At 40.2% G+C, this 17,731-nt stretch overlaps 1 protein-coding gene across 1 annotated transcript; it reads left to right on the top strand.

Moving 5' to 3' along the window:
- The first annotated feature begins 1,004 nt into the window (after positions 1 to 1,004).
- Positions 1,005 to 3,276, top strand: LOC107789006 (B3 domain-containing transcription factor NGA3). The gene has a single exon (XM_016610765.2). The coding sequence runs from the start codon at positions 1,532 to 1,534 to the stop codon at positions 2,813 to 2,815; it is 1,284 nt and encodes a 427-aa protein (XP_016466251.1). The 5' UTR covers positions 1,005 to 1,531; the 3' UTR covers positions 2,816 to 3,276.
- Positions 3,277 to 17,731: the final 14,455 nt, after the last annotated feature.

Raw genomic sequence — 17,731 nt, 5'->3', positions numbered from 1 at the left:
AATAATCCAAAACATTTTTGATCGGTACTAGAATAATATTGCTAAGAGGAACACAAGATATTTCTCTCAAGTGGTGCGCGCCTTTAATATGGAGTATATACTAGGACCAAAGGACTTTTGCTAATTTTATTTATTTTACCCCAACCTTAATTGCAAATTAAAGTACTCCTAGTATGTAGTATTAAAACATTTACTGTACTATGGTACTCTTGTTGTAATAACACATCCCAACAGCAGCTACTCACTAATGCCTACTTACCCTAATTATACGCCGCCCCATCTTATAGAAAAAGAAAAGAAAAAGAGTACTTATATATATATATATAAGAGAAAGGCTAGTTGCATAAATTAGGAAGAGATTAGAAACCCGTGCTTTAAGAAACAGCTGGCTAGCCCTCTTGTCTCGTGGGCCTTAGGAAGAAATGAAAATAACTACTCCACTAGTAGTGTCAACTGTTAGGTAGTGAAGATCCATATAAATCATGAGAATTAATATGAAATATTATTTTAATTTTGATACAACCATCAGGGCGTATCCAGTGTAACTTTCGATTGTATACTATATTTTTGCCCAAAATATTATTAAATGTGTGCGACATAATAAATTTTTTAAAAAATAACTCAGTGCACGAAGCAACCTGTATTCACGCATGGTTCATGGAAGGACCACATCCAAGAGGTATGATATAGACAATCTAACCTAATATAAATATTAGTAGCTGTTTCCATGATTCGAACTTATAAGTCACATGGAGACATTTTTACTGTTCCATGGCTCCCCTTAAAATAATAAATTTTTGACTCACTAAATTAAATGTTACGAATTTGAACCAAGTAAGTTCAAATCCTCGATCCCCTTTGACTACCACCCCGGCTGATGACGAGGACGAGCTCGCAGGAACCAATCAGATAATTTGTGGGTTCGTCTCTCTCTCTTTCAGTGTGAACGAACTAGGAAAGAAGGAATAATTGTAATGAAAATTGCCAAACTTGATAAGATTCCAGGAAGCAGCCGCTAAGAATTAAAATCACCGCATATAATCCTACTACCTAAAATTATTATCCTCCTTCGTTCTCTCTCTCTCTCTAATGAGTAATAATAATCTCTTTCATCTACGAGTCTTTCTTGGCTATGAAAAAAGCACTGACCTTAGCTTCCCTTTCTATGTTGTAATTAGGGCTGATGGAGAGCTAGACTAACTTGGATATCCCTCTTAATTTCTTTCTTTCTTCTTTTGTTTCACTGTATATATATTTCTCAAACTGTACCTTATCATCAACTTTCCTGCTAAAGAGATAGAGCTCTTTCAATTTTAACCCTAGAACCATTTAACCACTCATCCTCTCTTATCACTCCGGGAGTCAGAAAAGTTGTACATATATATCAGTAGTCATTATTAGAACAACTCTTTTTCTCTACTGTTTTATTTATCATTTCGTTGTAGCTAGTTTCCCATCTTCAACTTCACATCTTCTCTAGATCTATACCTTGGACAAGCTCTATAGTACTGGATGGTGTGTGCCGCAGATCATGAATTTCTTTACTAATAGAAGGGGGATCCAACAACAAGCAGCTGGCTCTTCAAAAGGTATGTGCCCTTTTTCTCAGTCTTCCTCCTCATCTTCAACATCCTCTTCGCAGCAGCAGCAGCAGCAACAGCACCGAGAAAGTACGGAGCTTCTGTTGATGGATTCTTCCCCTACGGCTACCAGATATTATGGGGACGGCGATGAGGTTGCTGGAGGAGAAGCTCATCACCTGATTGAGAGGGAACATATGTTCGATAAGGTAGTAACTCCGAGTGACGTGGGCAAGCTCAATCGTTTAGTCATTCCAAAACAGCATGCCGAGAAGTATTTCCCACTGGATTCCTCTAGCAACGACAAGGGGGGACTTCTGTTGAATTTCGAAGACAGAAATGGGAAGCCATGGAGATTCAGGTATTCCTACTGGAATAGCAGCCAAAGCTATGTCATGACTAAAGGTTGGAGCCGCTTTGTCAAGGAGAAGAAGCTCGACGCTGGGGATATTGTCTCATTTCAGCGCGGAGCTGGTGAATTGGTCAAGCATCGTCTCTTCATCGACTGGCGCCGCCGTCCTGATGCCCCGGACATGAATCCCTTTATGGTGCCGCACCACTTCTCTAATTGGAATCATGGGCGCCTCTTCTTACAAAGGGGTCCGCCGGCACCATCGTTTACACAACAACATCCTCATTCACAATATTCCCATAATTTGCTGCTGGAAGCAGGCAGCAATATCGCTCAACAACAACAGTCTCATCATTATCCGCATAGCTACATCTATGGAATTGGTAATACTAGTCCAGCTTACTACAACACTTGTTTCAACAATAGTAGCATTAGCACTAATGCCACAGTGGTAAATGCAAACCCTTGTGCGGGCGGGTCAGGAAATTATGCCAGATCGGGAGCCACTGCTTCCCAATTAATATCACAACATGAGCTTGAAATAATGCAAATGCAAAGAGGTTGTAGTAGTGTTGGTGGAAGTAGTGGGGGTGAGCCAATGGTGTTCAACTCGGTGCCGGTGGTTCAAGGTAAGGTGGCAGCAAAGCGACTCAGGCTATTCGGAGTGAATATGGATTGCCCCATGGATCACTCTGACATGTTTTCATCCTCGACTATCCCAACAACTTATTCTAACGCTCCCCATTTTTCTTCTTCATTATCAACGTCTTCAACCCCTTTTCTTCAATTAAGGAATTTTAACAGCCCACTCCAAGTAGTACCCTCTGATGAAGAATCGTCTGACAAAGGCAAGGCATCCATGTCCTTGGATTTGGATATTTGATCCATCAGCATTTCAAGCTACCATACCAAAGCCCATTCAAATTACAAGAAAGATACATTAAAAGACATAGAGAATTGAAGAGAATTAATCTGCTAGGTGTTCCTGATCGGTGCATCACCCTTCGTCATAATATTGGCAAAGGAGGACAAAAAAAGCACATTGGACGTTACTTCATTTTGACACAGTGTCATACCAAAGCTCATTCAATGTTAATGGGAAGTCTTTGAGATAGAAAGATTACTATTTTCAGGTTCAATTTGTGTATATTTCTAGTTAATCGAGATGATGAAATACTTTGCCCAATATTATAGCTAGATCCTAAAAATGCTGGTTATTTTATGTTTGATTTTCCAAGCGCAGGGCAGGGTTCGATCACCAAACTGTAGTCATGCCACAGTTTTCGTTGAGTTACTTGATCGATCAATGAAGTAGGACAAAGAAAAGGAGCCTTGTTTTATGTATATGTGCGCTTTTTTTCACTTGATCAACTTCTTCTGTTTCGTCTTCTTGGTTGAAACTTGATATCTAACGTCGTCTTTCGTGATTTGTTTTCACCAGTATTTGTAAGTTATAAGGTGCAGCATCAGCCTCATTTCAGGCTGATGAACGATGATGGTGATGCAAGGAACTGAAAAAAGTTGAGGTTAATTTCTTCCTTGTGAAATATGAATTAATTTTGGACTCTATTGCCATTGGAAGTTATGTTCTTATCGCTGCTTCGTTGTTCGTGTTTAACTGCGGTCAATGTCACTGTTCCATACTTTCAGTAGCTTCTTCCTGTCAGCAGTCAGCAGCTACCCTTTCTCTTCTCAAGTTGCTGTCTGACTTTCGATGATTCATTACTCTGCCAAAAAGCATATATGCCGCAGCACTTTGTTAGAGGGAGATAAAAAGAGTTTCCATGCATTTATAAGACTGAAAATGATGCTAAGTCTAAATAAAAAGTAAGCATCCAGTTCATATTTTATCACTCTTGTGATTATATGAAATAATACACAGAAGTGGTGTCTGCATTCGGTGACACTTATAGGAGCTTTATTTTGTCAAAGAGTATTGAAGCATACCCATCTCAGTCATATTCAACTGACGATCCTAAGGAAAATGAATAGGCTAGAATAGATACTACTTTGTGTCCTTATCTAACTATTCACTCTTATCCCTTAGCTTGAAACCCAATTTTGTGTGTATATATATATACACACATACACATTCAGCCGTGTACACATAATATGTGGTTTACATGGTATTAGAGCCATGTCGGATTCTTCTCCGCCTTCATTTCCGTAGTCACAATTCAATCCTCTCCCTTCTTCCTCACCCACAACACTCAATCATGCTCACTACTTCATCTTTTTTTTTCTTAATCCATCCACCCAGGCTTCCACCTTCTCTGGTGGTGGAGGATTTGACATTGATCCCTACCTACTGAGGAGGAGGACATAGAATCAATACCTCCCATAAGAGAGACATTATCAAAATGCTACTGTTTTTTTGGTCTAATGCCAAAGCTACAACGTGCAAGCACATGATTCAAAAGAAGTGAAGAGCTACTAAGGATAGGGACTAGTTAGAACACCAATAGCTCTTCAATTAGGGGACAATGGAGGTTCAATAAATCATCCTGAATGCTTTCTTTCCCTTATTATAAAGGCTGGGATTTGCATCCTATTCATTCTAAGAGCTCCTCTCACTTCATTAGGAAGGTCATCACTCTCCGTCAAGAAGCTCTCTTTTCTGTGAGGGTAGTTGCGAGTTTAGATAATAAATCGCAACTCCATTCCCTTGCAGTGCTTGATACTATTCTATTGGACTTTGTGTTGTATTTGAGCAATGTCATATTGCAACTTTCATGGGATCTTGTAAATTCCGAGGATCATATTGACTACTAAGAGTGAGTCTAGTTCCAAGTTGAGATTGACAATTCTGATCATAGCATCAAAGAATCCTTGTAGGGCAGCTTGGACTTCAGAGCAATTGTTAGTCAAGAATTGGAATGGGTTGGCAAAAGCCATGACCATGTGCCCAATTCTATTTCTAACAACACCACCAGCGTCTGTTCTACCTTGGTTATCCATGAAGCTTCCATATGTGTTGAGTTTCCATGAGTTTTCTTCTGGTTTTTCCCATTTGACCATGACACTTCTCAGTTTAGTCTTGTAGGATTCGGCCACTTGACAGACACTATATTCCAGGTTCATTCCAATCCATATTGTTTTACTTATCTCCCATAGAGATTTTAACCTGAAATAAAATTTGTTGATAGATTCTAAAAATAGAAATTAAGTTCTTAATTACCATATTTATGTACTAGGCACATCCGGCTTTCCATAATTCTCAATACTTTAGATGGGGTAATTTGAAGGACTTGTAAATTGGCTATTCCACTAGACCCAGTGTGATCTCCCAAATGGGGTGTAGGAAGGGAAATGTGTGCGCAGCCTTATCCCTATCTTGTGAAGAAAGAGAGACTATTTTCGACTGACTATCGGCTCAGAAAAAGCATAGTCATAATATTATTGAAAAGAAATACAGTAGTGGAGAAACTATGAAAAAGAAGCAGTACCAATAGCAATAAAATAATAAGAACTCTGAAGCAAAAGAAACAATCGATAGTAATAAAGATCTAAGTATAATAAAGTAAGAGAATACTATTGATACTAATGTAAGAAAAGAATAAACGTGAAACTATCTACTACCCTTCTACCCTAGTTCTCGATCTTCACACCTTTCTATCAACGATCATGTCCTCGGTAAGCTGGAGCATGTGTGTACCATGTCCTGACTTACTCTCCCCAATACTTTTTTGGACTTGAGATATTATATGCTCGATCATATTATTACTCTTCCCGCAAAAGAGAAAAGCTCCTTGCCAACGCCCGCACTTTTGTGGCAAGGTCTATGAAATGGTATACCTTTTTATTCCAATATAGCTAGGGCATCCTAAGTATGTGAAAGGAAACTAGACTTACCTAAACCCAGTCCATCTTCTAATTTTTATTTTTGTTAGTTCTATTATCTCTGAAGTTTTTAGCGAGGAAAACGCTTTGTCCTTGTTGATTTCTTGCTAATCACCCAGTACCTCCATTAGAAGCTTCACAGTTATCTAAATCAAGTTAGCAGCCGCAAAATATTTATTTTGGCGTACTACCACCTTTCCTTTGTGATAAAATGTCCATATATAGCTAAGTTGATGAAAGCCTTTCATGTCCACCATCTCAAATTTCAATTGAAGGTACAAATGTCAACAAACAAAATGCAGCTTACATTCAATATATACAACCTGATCAAATGATCTTGAGTGTTCTATTCTCATCTCTTTCTGAAGAAACATTTTCAATAGCCATTGCCTAATTAAACTCATCGAAAGGAGTTTGGGATGCCCTTGAAGCTGTTTATCTTTCCCTTCTAACACAATGATTCTCAATCTTAACATGCAATTCCAAAACTTGAAGCAAAATGATCTTACTATTACTCAATACTTACATAAGGCTAACATCTATTACACATTTCAACAGCTGCCTAGAGGTTCCAAAGGGCCTTACCAACTTGATCAGTGGCAGTTGCCAAGCTTTAGCAGAAGATTAATAAGGCAAATTTTTAGTAAGCTAGAATATATACTAGGAGGCGAAGTTAGAATATACTTTTATGTAGCCTTGGGCCTAGGGGTCAGGTCCAGTCCACCCCTCTTTTGTAACATCTTTAATTTGTTATACTATAAGATGTCCAACCAACTAGCTTAGAGTTAATTTTGGGGGGGGGGGGGGATATTGTTTTTTCGAGTCATGTCAGGTAAATTAGAGCATAAATTTCAAGTGATTTTGTTTGTCAATGTAAATTCAAGTGAAGCTCATTGGTGGCAAAGTTGAATAATCTCTCTCTCTCTCTTAATATTATGGGGGTTGGTTCGGTGTGGCTCAATTAGGGTGCGGAAGCAGGTTTGCTATATAGGTGTCATGGATATATCTGACTGGGAGCTAACCTACTACTCCACTTATCACGAATCAAGTGTCAACATAATTAAAGTCTATCCTAGTCTAGTAAGTCTTTACAGTTCACATATTTGAGTAGCTAGTACATAGATTCAAGGTTTAAAGGTATTCCTACTCTACTTAATTATTTGAAACAAAGCAAGCTAACAAGAATTCCATTAATTAATCTAGTGTAAAAAGTCCATAGAGATTGATGAAACACATGACATGGCATATATATAAAGTGATGGGAGCCAAAAAATTAAAGCGTATGGACAGTGAGTCTGGTGTGTTGGCTGGGTTGTGGGCAGACAAACATAACAAAACCTTTTGTGTGCCATCTGCTGAGCTTTTCACGATTTAGTTAGCGAAACTGCAGCCTGCCATCTCTTCGTTTCACAGTACATTCTCTCTGCTAATTTCTACCTACCTATATACATATATACATCACAACCTTAGTACGTAGTATCTTATCTAGCGCATGCAGCTCGATCGGCAACACCCTTAAATACCATCTGAGTCGGATTATAATTCTTTAACTCTTCTGATAGTGATCGTTCATCCATATGCTTGTCTTCACGCATACAACCTTTTCATGTGTAGATCATTGCAATTGAATACTATTTATGTGAATTTATGTGAACCTATTTAAGTGTGTACGGAGTTTAAGAAAAGAGTGAACACTTTTGAACTTGTGATGTAAAATGAGGCACATATATATTGTGTGGCTATAAATCATTACATAAAGGTAAATTGTTACCAAATAAAGAAAGAGATCATTCTTTTTGGCACGGACTAAAAAGGAAATAGGTTGACATAAATTAAAACGGAGGGAGTATAATTTAATATGTTGTTCTACGTGATTATTACTCTCCCCAGACCTCACTTGTAGAAACTCATTGAGTTTGTTGTTATTGTTGTTGTTCTGTGATTAAGAATTTAATGGCTTATAATTTCACGTTGAATGATCTGTACATTTTTTCCTTTGAACCTTATACAAACTTTAATGTATTTACTATACATACTAATTTTTCATATTTAATACGCATATTTTTTAAATGTAAATTTAACCTTTATAAAATTAAAAATTCATGGGGATTGGTGTCGTGCCTTGAGATTGTGCCGAATAAATAATAGGAAACGGTCCAATAGGTGGAATGAAGGTAAACTTAAGCCAAATCTAATAGGTTAGGCACATTTTGGACCTTTTCCGATAAATTTATAGATAAAAGGTCGACCAATCTGCGTTTTATACTTCACTGATTTTAACAGGATTGATTAGTACATATAAAATTCTTTACACGATTAATATTTTATAAGTTAAATCCATCTCCAAAATGTGCAAATTTTTATTCAAAGTAAAAGAAAGCGTTCATTTGAGAATTCTTAAAAATACCAGCCTATATTATTTACGTATAAAAAGAGTACAGCAAAGGAAAGAGGCCACGTTCTAATTTCTAAAGATGAAGCGGCACATGGAAAAGTGGGAATGAAATATACGACAGGGACCACATTCTAATTTCTAGGGGTTAGCTAGGCAGCTCATGTTCATTTAAGTCCTACTCTACTTTAGTCATACATTTATGTAAAATAGTTATATATACTTAAAAATACCAGGGGGTCGGGTGGGGGGGGGGGGGCGTAACTATATGTGTGGATTGAGGAATGTAAAATAGTTACACACTATTTGTGAGTACCCGGGGAGGGAAGGGGAGGGGATAACTATATGTGTGGATTGAGGAATGTAAAATAGTTATATACTCCCTTCCTCCTGTTTTTTTGTGACACACTTTCCTTTATAATTTGTTTCAAAAAGAATGATTTTTTTTTCTAAAGATAACTTAATTTAAAACTGCTCATTTTGCATATAATTTATGACCACACAAAAGTTTATAAGTTGTTTTAGATTACAAGTTTCAAAAATAATTATCTTTTTTCTCTTAAAATTCATATGCAATCAAACACGTTACATGACATTCTTTGAAGGCGCTACACTTATACAAAGCTAGCTTGTTAGATGATGAAACATTATATGTTTAGCCTGGGAAGGCAGTAAAGACTGAGAGAGAGAGATTTTCTCTTTCAAAACTCAATTAATACCAAACTCTCTCTCTCTCTCTCATGTGGACGAGGGCAGCGTTGCTGAATGAGGATCGTGGCAGTTTAATTTACAAAAAGACGACCAGTACTGTAAATCTTTTCCCCATCCCAATCCGACTATATATTTCTCCTAGTATCCGATAAGAACCATGGGATTCGTTAGGACATAGGAATAGGGTGGGTCCCGCTTTTCTAAAACAGAAAGAAGAAATTAAATAAAATTTCAATTCATTAATGGAAATCGCAACTGAAAGCTGGTGCGGCCTAGACTAGGTTGCAAAATGGAGGAGGTCTATAGAAGAAATTAAGGAATATATCAGGAAAAAAAAAGTTAAAGAGGTTTAGAAGAAGAGAAGGAGGTTAAAAAATAGGAGATAGAGCCAAGGCCCGCTGGTCATCTCCAGATCATATATATGGAAATGGCTCACACTACAAAGCAATAACTGAAAATTTGAAGTTTTTGACTAGCAGACTTATACGTTCTGTTAATATTAAAATGAAAGTATTAAATGATTAATGAATGTACTCTTATATATGTATGTAGTGGCTGGACAGAGAGGAATTGAAGATGACAGAACGAGAGTTGTAAGAAAAAGGAGGTTTGGCCCTAACAGTGACAAATGAGAAGAATTGCCATGCACCAGATCCCAGAAAACAACCAAACTCAGTGCAATTAATTACAACGTACTATATCTCTGTGCAGTGCGGGTAGGGAGGGGAGTCTGTCGTTACCTGATAGTAACAGTTCGAGGGAGAGTTGCAGCAGTTTTGCATAACAGCCGTAAAGATAGAGACGAACGCTAGCTATTATGTGGAGTATGTATGTATATATGGTCCAAATTAAAGTTGGTGGGCCTGGCTAGCTAGCTACTAATGACGGGAAAATCAGCCTGATTTAGAACGTTTGGCATAATATGCTGCAGTTTGTATTTTTTACCTATGAGATTCCATCATAATGTGTTAGAGTTCCAACATAATATGCTGGAAGCTAGCTATACGCATGAGCTCCAAAATCCATCATATTATGCTGGAACTTTCCGTGTTTCAGCTAAAATAGTGACAATTTTTTAATGACTTCGTAAACTCTAACTATTTTTCAATGAGGTTGCTTAATTTCAATAGTTTCGTCCTCTCTGGACTTGCTAGCTAGTTTGGTATGGGAATTTTGCACAAATATTGAAAGCACCTTTGCACTCGATCCCAAGTAGGGTTGTGCATGGATCGGATCGGATTTAGCATATTTCGGATCGGATTTTCGGATTTCTGATTCTAGAAAATGCAATCCGAATCCGATCCGAAATCCGAAATTTTAATAAACACAATCTGAAATCCGATTCAATCCGAAATCCGAAATTCGAAATTGAACGCATCGGTTCGGATTTCGGATATCCGATTGTTTACACGAAAAATGGATAGAGTTGAATTTATACGTAGTTCCAAGGATATGTGGCGTAACTTGATACAAATTGTAAGAATAAATAGAAATATAAATATGGATTGCAAAGAATGCGAAATAGATAAGATTGTAAGGAACAATGAATCTTAGGCCTCAACAAATAGAATAAATTTAAGAAATCTGAAAGAACTATTCTTTACTGTGGGAGGATATAGCATTTTTATTACAATGTAAGCCTGAGAAAACCGGCCTTCTCATAAATGATAACCATGTCCTTTATAATAGAGGGACCCTGCTCTAAGCATAATAAAAAAATACTTAGTGGGAGACCCATGATAAATCAGCTTTTCCACAATTTCTGCCAAGATTCTCGCTAGTGGGATTGCAACGGCTTTTGTCTATGAGCTCGATCTTGCCTCGAGCCTTCGATCTCGGTTTGAGATCGATTCTGACTCGAGCTCTCGATCTTGGCTCGATCTAGATTCTGACTCGAGCTCTCGAATTGATTCGGGGCCAATGTTGGTTGGTCTCTGGATCATAAACATGATAGCTTTACTCTGCGTCGTAGTTCGATTTGGATTCAAGCTCGAAAACGATGTCTAACTCGACATGGATCGGCTTGTTTGTTCCATCTTCGGAATCTCAGTTCGATCGATCATCGTTCGAACTCGATTGAACGTGCGAAGGCCGAAATCTATTTTGACCGTATACAGATAGTCCCTTTTTTTCAGGAAGAATGTGGTGATAAACGATATGATTTTTTGACATCTTGATCGGATTATAACCTGACGTCTCCATCGGGCTCGATCATGATGCATGTGATAGTTGTCCCGTCGGTTTAGTCTTTCAAGGAATTTAATGTATGTCAGACGGTGGTCGGCCACCACTGATACTTAACCGCCATCGCTTAAGCCTATAAATAACCCTTCCTCTTACCATTTAACGCTTTTACATCTTCAATCTTCAAAATTTCCCAAGTCTCTTTTCGTATTTTCTGATTTACCCGCAAATCCGTGATTTCCCAAAAGCCTCTCTTCAATTCTACCAAATCTTTGCCACTTTCTTATATTCGTCAACTTTGAATTTGAAAATGGCGAAAACATCACAAACCATTCCTTAGAAAGAGGAGGCTTCATCTTCATAATGTGTCGCCGATGAGACACCGGCAGAACCATGGCATGAGGAGTGCGTTCCCGGGGCGTGTATTCTTACTTCTGATTTTAAGGTCGATAAAGGTTCATCGGTCCCTGGCAGGTGTGAGCCGGTATCGAGGTACATGTGTTCGATAACCGAAAAGCACCTCAAATAGCTAAAGAAGGATTGCAATTGGGGTGAAAAAGAAATAATAATTCCTACTCCTGACGAAGATATCACTTCTCACGTGAAAGGATTTTTGAATGTGTATACTTACCCTTTCACTTTTGGTCCCCTCGATTCCGTTATTATCGATTTCTGTCGCCAATACCAGGTAACTCTAGGCCAGGTTCATCCTTCTTTGTGGCGGATCATTATCCTGATCCGATATTTTGTGAGCAAAATCTAGGGGATGTTATTCACCCTCAACCATCTTATCCGATTGTACCGTCCTCAACTCTTTCGAGGAGGGTTAATAAAACTTCAGTGTCGGGCTACCAAGGCTCTGTTCTCGAGCATTGACGAGGACAGGGATCGTGGTTGGATGGGCAGATTCGTTCGAGTAAGGACTTCGGACCTGATTCTGGTTGAAAAGATGCCCTTTCCCGAGGAGTGGAATATAAAACGTAAGTGTGATCCTGCTGTTACTTCTACTTTGTTCTTTCATTTCTTCCCTCATCAACATTCCTCCTTTTGTGATGTAGCGGTTCCCTGAATGCCCAGAGCAGTTCCCAATCTTAAGAACTGGGCACGAGCTCTTGTTTCTACTTCCACATACGCCGAGCGCTCATGGCGTGATTTGTCAAAGGGTCGGTGGGAGGCAAAAAATCATGGTAAGCCCCTTTCTCGTGCTCTTCGATGATTCGAACGAGGTGGTTTTCTAGTTTTTTTTTATTAAGATTTTCCATATGCAGGTTTGGGTAAAGACTCGGTTTTGAGGCCCTTGTCCAACGAGGAAGAAATTTTGGCCTCTGTCCCAAAACCGGTGAAGGGAAATAAAAGAAAAAGAGCCTTCATTCCCGAAGATCTAAAACCAAAAAAGAGGAAGGCTCGTAAGCCGAACAAGAATGTCATTCCTTTGACTGTGGAATCAGTTCTGCGTCTAAGGGATGAAGATGAATAAGAAGAAGAAGAAAATGATGGGTCTGCGCTGGCGGCCCGAACGAAGAGAACCATCGATGCCCCATCGGCAGCTGGATCGATGATGCTCCATGAGGCTCTACCTCGAACTGAGGATATACTGGAGAAAGATTCGGGTGGAGTCCCTGAATTATCAGAGATCGGAGACGTATCTCATCGGAGCCAACGGATGGGGGATATGACTGAAGGGGCCCTTGAATCCCTTCGAACTGAAGAGAATGCTCCAGGTGATTCGTTTGGGGCAGCAGCGATCGAAGATTCGCCTACCTTTCCCGCTTTTTCTGAAGGGGTGATTCGGGAAGCCCAAGCTCTGGGGGCCTTCGATCTAGATAGACCTCACGATACAGAGGATCTATTTCGTGATCTGTTTACCGGTATCGAGAACGTTGCCGGTACTGGTGATGAATCGGATCTTTTTCATGGGGTGCGGCCGGCTTTGAATCAGGTAAGCTTTTAAAATTGTTTTTTCGGTACTACCTTTATGTTTACTTTCCGTTAACTTCATTTCTTGTTTCTTTGTAGGCAGCGGCAGTTCATTGGGAAGCATGTTCTCGGTCCCAAAATGAGCTGCGTCGATACGAGGCCAACTTTCAACGGGTTACTGATGAGAGGAACTCCCTAAGACTTCTCTTAGGTCAGAGAGAAGAGGAAGTAAAAGACCTCTGAGCTGACTTGACCAAGGCTTATCGAGATCAGATCGATTTATCTGAGCAGGTAATGATACTTTTGAAAGCCTATGGGCTTGATACCTGAACGATGGCTAACTTTTCGTTCTCACAACTGCAGCAAAAAATCGAGATGATCGGGAAGCTTCGTGAGGAGGTCGACGTAATAAAAGTGGAGTGTTTGCAGTGGAAAGAAGGTATAGACCGCTTTGCTGCAGAAAAAGAAACTGCCGAGCCTAGTTATCATCGGCCGAAACCCAATTTCAGAGAATGAAGGAAAAAGGCCCGGTTCAAGCAAGAAGAATAGAGGAGCTTGAGGCTCGGTTGGCCTCTGTACTTGCCAAGGCCGAATCTGATGCTGAAAAGGCAAAGGCCGATGCACTCGTGGACGTCTATCAGGCCGATGCTGAAGTTGCCCAGGTCCAGGCAAGAAAGCCAGCCGAGTCCACCGATACTCGAGCACATTGGGTTGCTGAACTTTCTAAGTGCCGATCCCGAAGGGAAACCCTCAAGGAAATCCATGCTCGTGGTTTTGATCTCGCTGAAGAGGTAAAAAGGTCCAATGCTGAAGCCGATGCTGAAGCTCTGGTTTCTGATGGTGATAATGATGACTATGATGATGATGATGATGGGAGTAAGAGCGGATCCGAGAATGGGGGGAGCCTGATAAAGAAGAGACAGCTCCTGACCAAGAAGTTTAGTCTTTAGTTTTTACGTTGTAATCAACCATGTAGATAATTTTGTATATAAATAATTTTGCCGACTTGCTTCTGTTTTGTGAAGACTTTATTCGTGCCTTATGAATGATTTAAACAATTTAATCAAATTTGGACTTTCGTAGCATATAATCGAGCGAGTGCTTACTCAAACTTGAAGTGATGTAGACCTTAGGCTTATTAGTTGAGTCAATGATTCGAGCTCGAAGAGATATAGCCCGTGGGCGTAATGGTTGAGTGAGTGCTTGCTCGAACTTGAAATGAAAATAGCCCATAAGCTTAGTAGTGAATGATTCGAACTCAAAGTAATATAGCCCGTAGGCGTGATGGTCGAGTGAGTGCTTGCTCAAACTCGAAATAAAAAGTAGCCCGTAGGCTTAATAGTCAAGTGAATGATTCGAACTCGAAGTAATGTAGCCCGTAGGCATAATGGTCGAGTGAGTGCTTGCTCGAATCTGAAATAAAAAGTAGCCCGTAGGCTTAGTAGTCGAGTGAATAATTCAAACTCGAAGTAATGTAGCCCATAGGCGTAATGGTCGAGTGAGTGCTTGCTCGAACTCAAAATAAAAAGTAGCCCGTAGGCTTAGTAGTCGAGTGAATGATTCGAACTCGAAGTAATGTGGCCCGTAGGCATAATGGTCGAGTGAGTGCTTGCTCGAACTCGAAATAAAAAGCAGCCCGTAGGCTTAGTAGTCGAGTGAATGATTCGAACTCGAAGTAATGTAGCCCGTAGGCATAATGGTCGAGTGAGTGCTTTCTCGAACTCGAAATAAAAAGTTGCCTGTAGGCATAGTAATCGAGTGAATGATTCGAACTAGAAGTAATATAGCCCGTAGGCATGATGGTCGAGTGAGTGCTTGCTCGAACTGGAAATAAACAGTAGCCCGTAGGCTTAGTAGTCGAGTGAATAATTCAAACTCGAAGTAATGTAGCCCATAGGCGTAATGGTCGAGTGAGTGCTTGCTCGAACTCAAAATAAAAAGTAGCCCGTAGGCTTAGTAGTCGAGTGAATGATTCGAACTCGAAGTAATGTGGCCCGTAGGCATAATGGTCGAGTGAGTGCTTGCTCGAACTCGAAATAAAAAGCAGCCCGTAGGCTTAGTAGTCGAGTGAATGATTCGAACTCGAAGTAATGTAGCCCGTAGGCATAATGGTCGAGTGAGTGCTTTCTCGAACTCGAAATAAAAAGTTGCCTGTAGGCATAGTAATCGAGTGAATGATTCGAACTAGAAGTAATATAGCCCGTAGGCATGATGGTCGAGTGAGTGCTTGCTCGAACTGGAAATAAACAGTAGCCCGTAGGCTTAGTAGTCGAGTGAATGATTCGAACTCGAAGTAATGTAGCCCGTAGGCGTAATGGTCGAGTGAGTGCTTGCTCGAACTCGAAATAAAAATTAGCCCGTAGGCTTAGTAGTTGAGTGAATGATTCGAACTCGAAGTAATGTGGCTCGTAGGCATAATAGTCGAGTGAGTGCTTACTCGAACTCGAAATAAAAAGTAGCCCGTAGGATTAGTAGTCGATTGAATGATTCGAACTCGAAGTAATGTAGCCCATATGCGTAATGGTCGAGTGAGTGCTTCCTCGAACTCGAAATAAAAAGTTGCCCGTAGGCTTAGTAGTCGAGTGAATGATTCGAACTCGAAGTAATATAGCCCGTAGGCTGTATGGTCGAGTGAGTGCTTGCTCGAACTGGAAATAAAAAGTAGCCCGTAGGCTTAGTAGTCGAGTGAATGATTCGAACTCGAAGTAATGTAGCCCGTAGGCATAATGGTCGAGTGAGTGCTTCCTCGAACTCGAAATAAAAAGTTGCCTGTAGGCTTAGTAGTCGAGTGAATGATTCGAACTCGAAGTAATATAGCCCGTAGGCATGATGGTCGAGTGAGTGCTTGCTCGAACTCGAAATAAAAAGTAGCCCGTAGGCTTAGTAGTCGATTGAATGATTCAAACTCGAAGTAATGTAGCCCGTAGGCGTAATGGTCGAGTGAGTGCTTGCTCGAAATCGAAATAAAAAGCAGCCCGTAGGCTTAGTAGTCGAGTGAATGATTCGAACTCGAAGTAATATGGCCCGTAGGCATAATGGTCGAGTGAGTGCTTGCTCGAACTCGAAATAAAAAGTAGCCCGTAGGCTTAGTAGTCGAGTGAATGATTCGAACTCGAAGTAATGTAGCCCGCATGCGTAATAAATCTCTAAATAGAGGAATTTTTCTTGGGTATAAGATGCCGGTAAAGAGGAGAACTTTCTTTTCAAGTCACTACATGTGTGTTAATGTTTTGAGCCTGGGTTCGGGCCAACTACATGAGCATGGTTGGTTTTGACCATTTGGATCTTACAACTTTCCCTATTGGAACCCTGTTATTGCGAAATATTTCTTGCAACTGAACTTCATGTATTTGAGGGCCTTAATGCCCCCAGTATTCGAGGTCGATTGTAAAGAGTCCTCGGATACTTTTGTAGGTGCAGCACGATCATTGATTTCCTCGTTAAAAACCTTGCCGAAAAACCCATTTGGGATAAAATCGGTCCAAGGGAAAAAGAGTGCAACGCATGCTTTCAGATCTATGGCTTCGTATCGAAGGAGCCATCTTAACTCCTGATCGGACTTCTGCAAGGGTCAGTTTTGAAATGTAAATGAATATGGAGGGGACGTACCTTAGCAGTAGTATCGTTTTAGATGTGACACATTCCAATTGCTTAATAGTTGTTTGCCGTTTATAATACCGAGTCTGTATGATCCCTTTTCGACGTTCTCGAGAACCTGATATGGTCCTTCCCAGTTCGGTCCTAGTTTTCCTTCATTTGGATTTCGGGTATTGAGGGTGACTTTCCTTAGAACTAAGTCCCCGGACTTGAAATGGCGGAGCTTGGTTCTTAGATTATAATATCTTTCGATTCGTTGCTTTTGGCCGGCCAATTGGACGAGAGCAGCTTCTCGTTTTTTGTCTGATAATTCGAGGCTAGTGTTCATAGCCTTGTTATTTGATTCTTCTATCGTGTATCGAAATCTGGCACTGGGTTCGCTGACTTCGACTGGTATCAATGCTTCGGATCCATATACTAAGGAGAACGGGGTTTCCCCTGTACTAGATTTTGACATCGTTCGATATGCCCAAAGGACTTCGGGTAAGATTTCTCTCCACATTCCTTTAGCGTCGTTCAGCCTCTTCTTTAGGTTTTGAATGATGGTTTTGTTCGTTAATTCGGCATGTCCGTTCCCACTGGGGTGATACAGTGTTGATAATATCCTTCTTATTTTGTGATCCTCGAAGAATTTTGTCACTTTGCTTCCTACAAATTGTTTCCCATTGTCACATACTATTTCGTCGGGTACTATTTCGTCACTTTGCTTTGACCTATTAAGAAAAATAGTCAGTCATAAATAAAATGAATTTAGCTTTACCTGGTGTCGATGGTAGAGGGCCAACGATATCCATTCCCTATTTCATGAATGGCCATGGGGATAGGATTGAGTGAAGTTGCTCTCCGGGTTGATGGATCATTGGTGCAAACCTTTAACATTTGTCACATTTTCGAACAATTCCTTCGCATCTTTGACCATATCAATCCAATAATACCTTGCTCTGATTATTTTTCGAACTAATGGATTGGCACCGGAGTGATTCCCATAAGTGCCCTCGTATACCTCGCGTAGGATATAATCGGTATCTCCCGGTCCCAAGCATACTGCTAATGGTCCATCGAATGCCCTTCGGTATAGCGTTCCATTTGGAGCCAACGTGAATCGAGCAGCTTTGGTTCATAGGGCCCTTGAATCTTTAGGGTCCGATAGGAGCTTTC

The sequence above is a fragment of the Nicotiana tabacum genome, chromosome 15 (genome assembly GCF_000715075.1).
Source record: "Nicotiana tabacum cultivar K326 chromosome 15, ASM71507v2, whole genome shotgun sequence".
In the NCBI taxonomy this organism is placed as follows: Eukaryota; Viridiplantae; Streptophyta; class Magnoliopsida; order Solanales; family Solanaceae; genus Nicotiana; species Nicotiana tabacum.
Note: the sequence above shows the minus strand (reverse complement) of the source record. Positions and strands in the feature narration are given on the sequence as shown.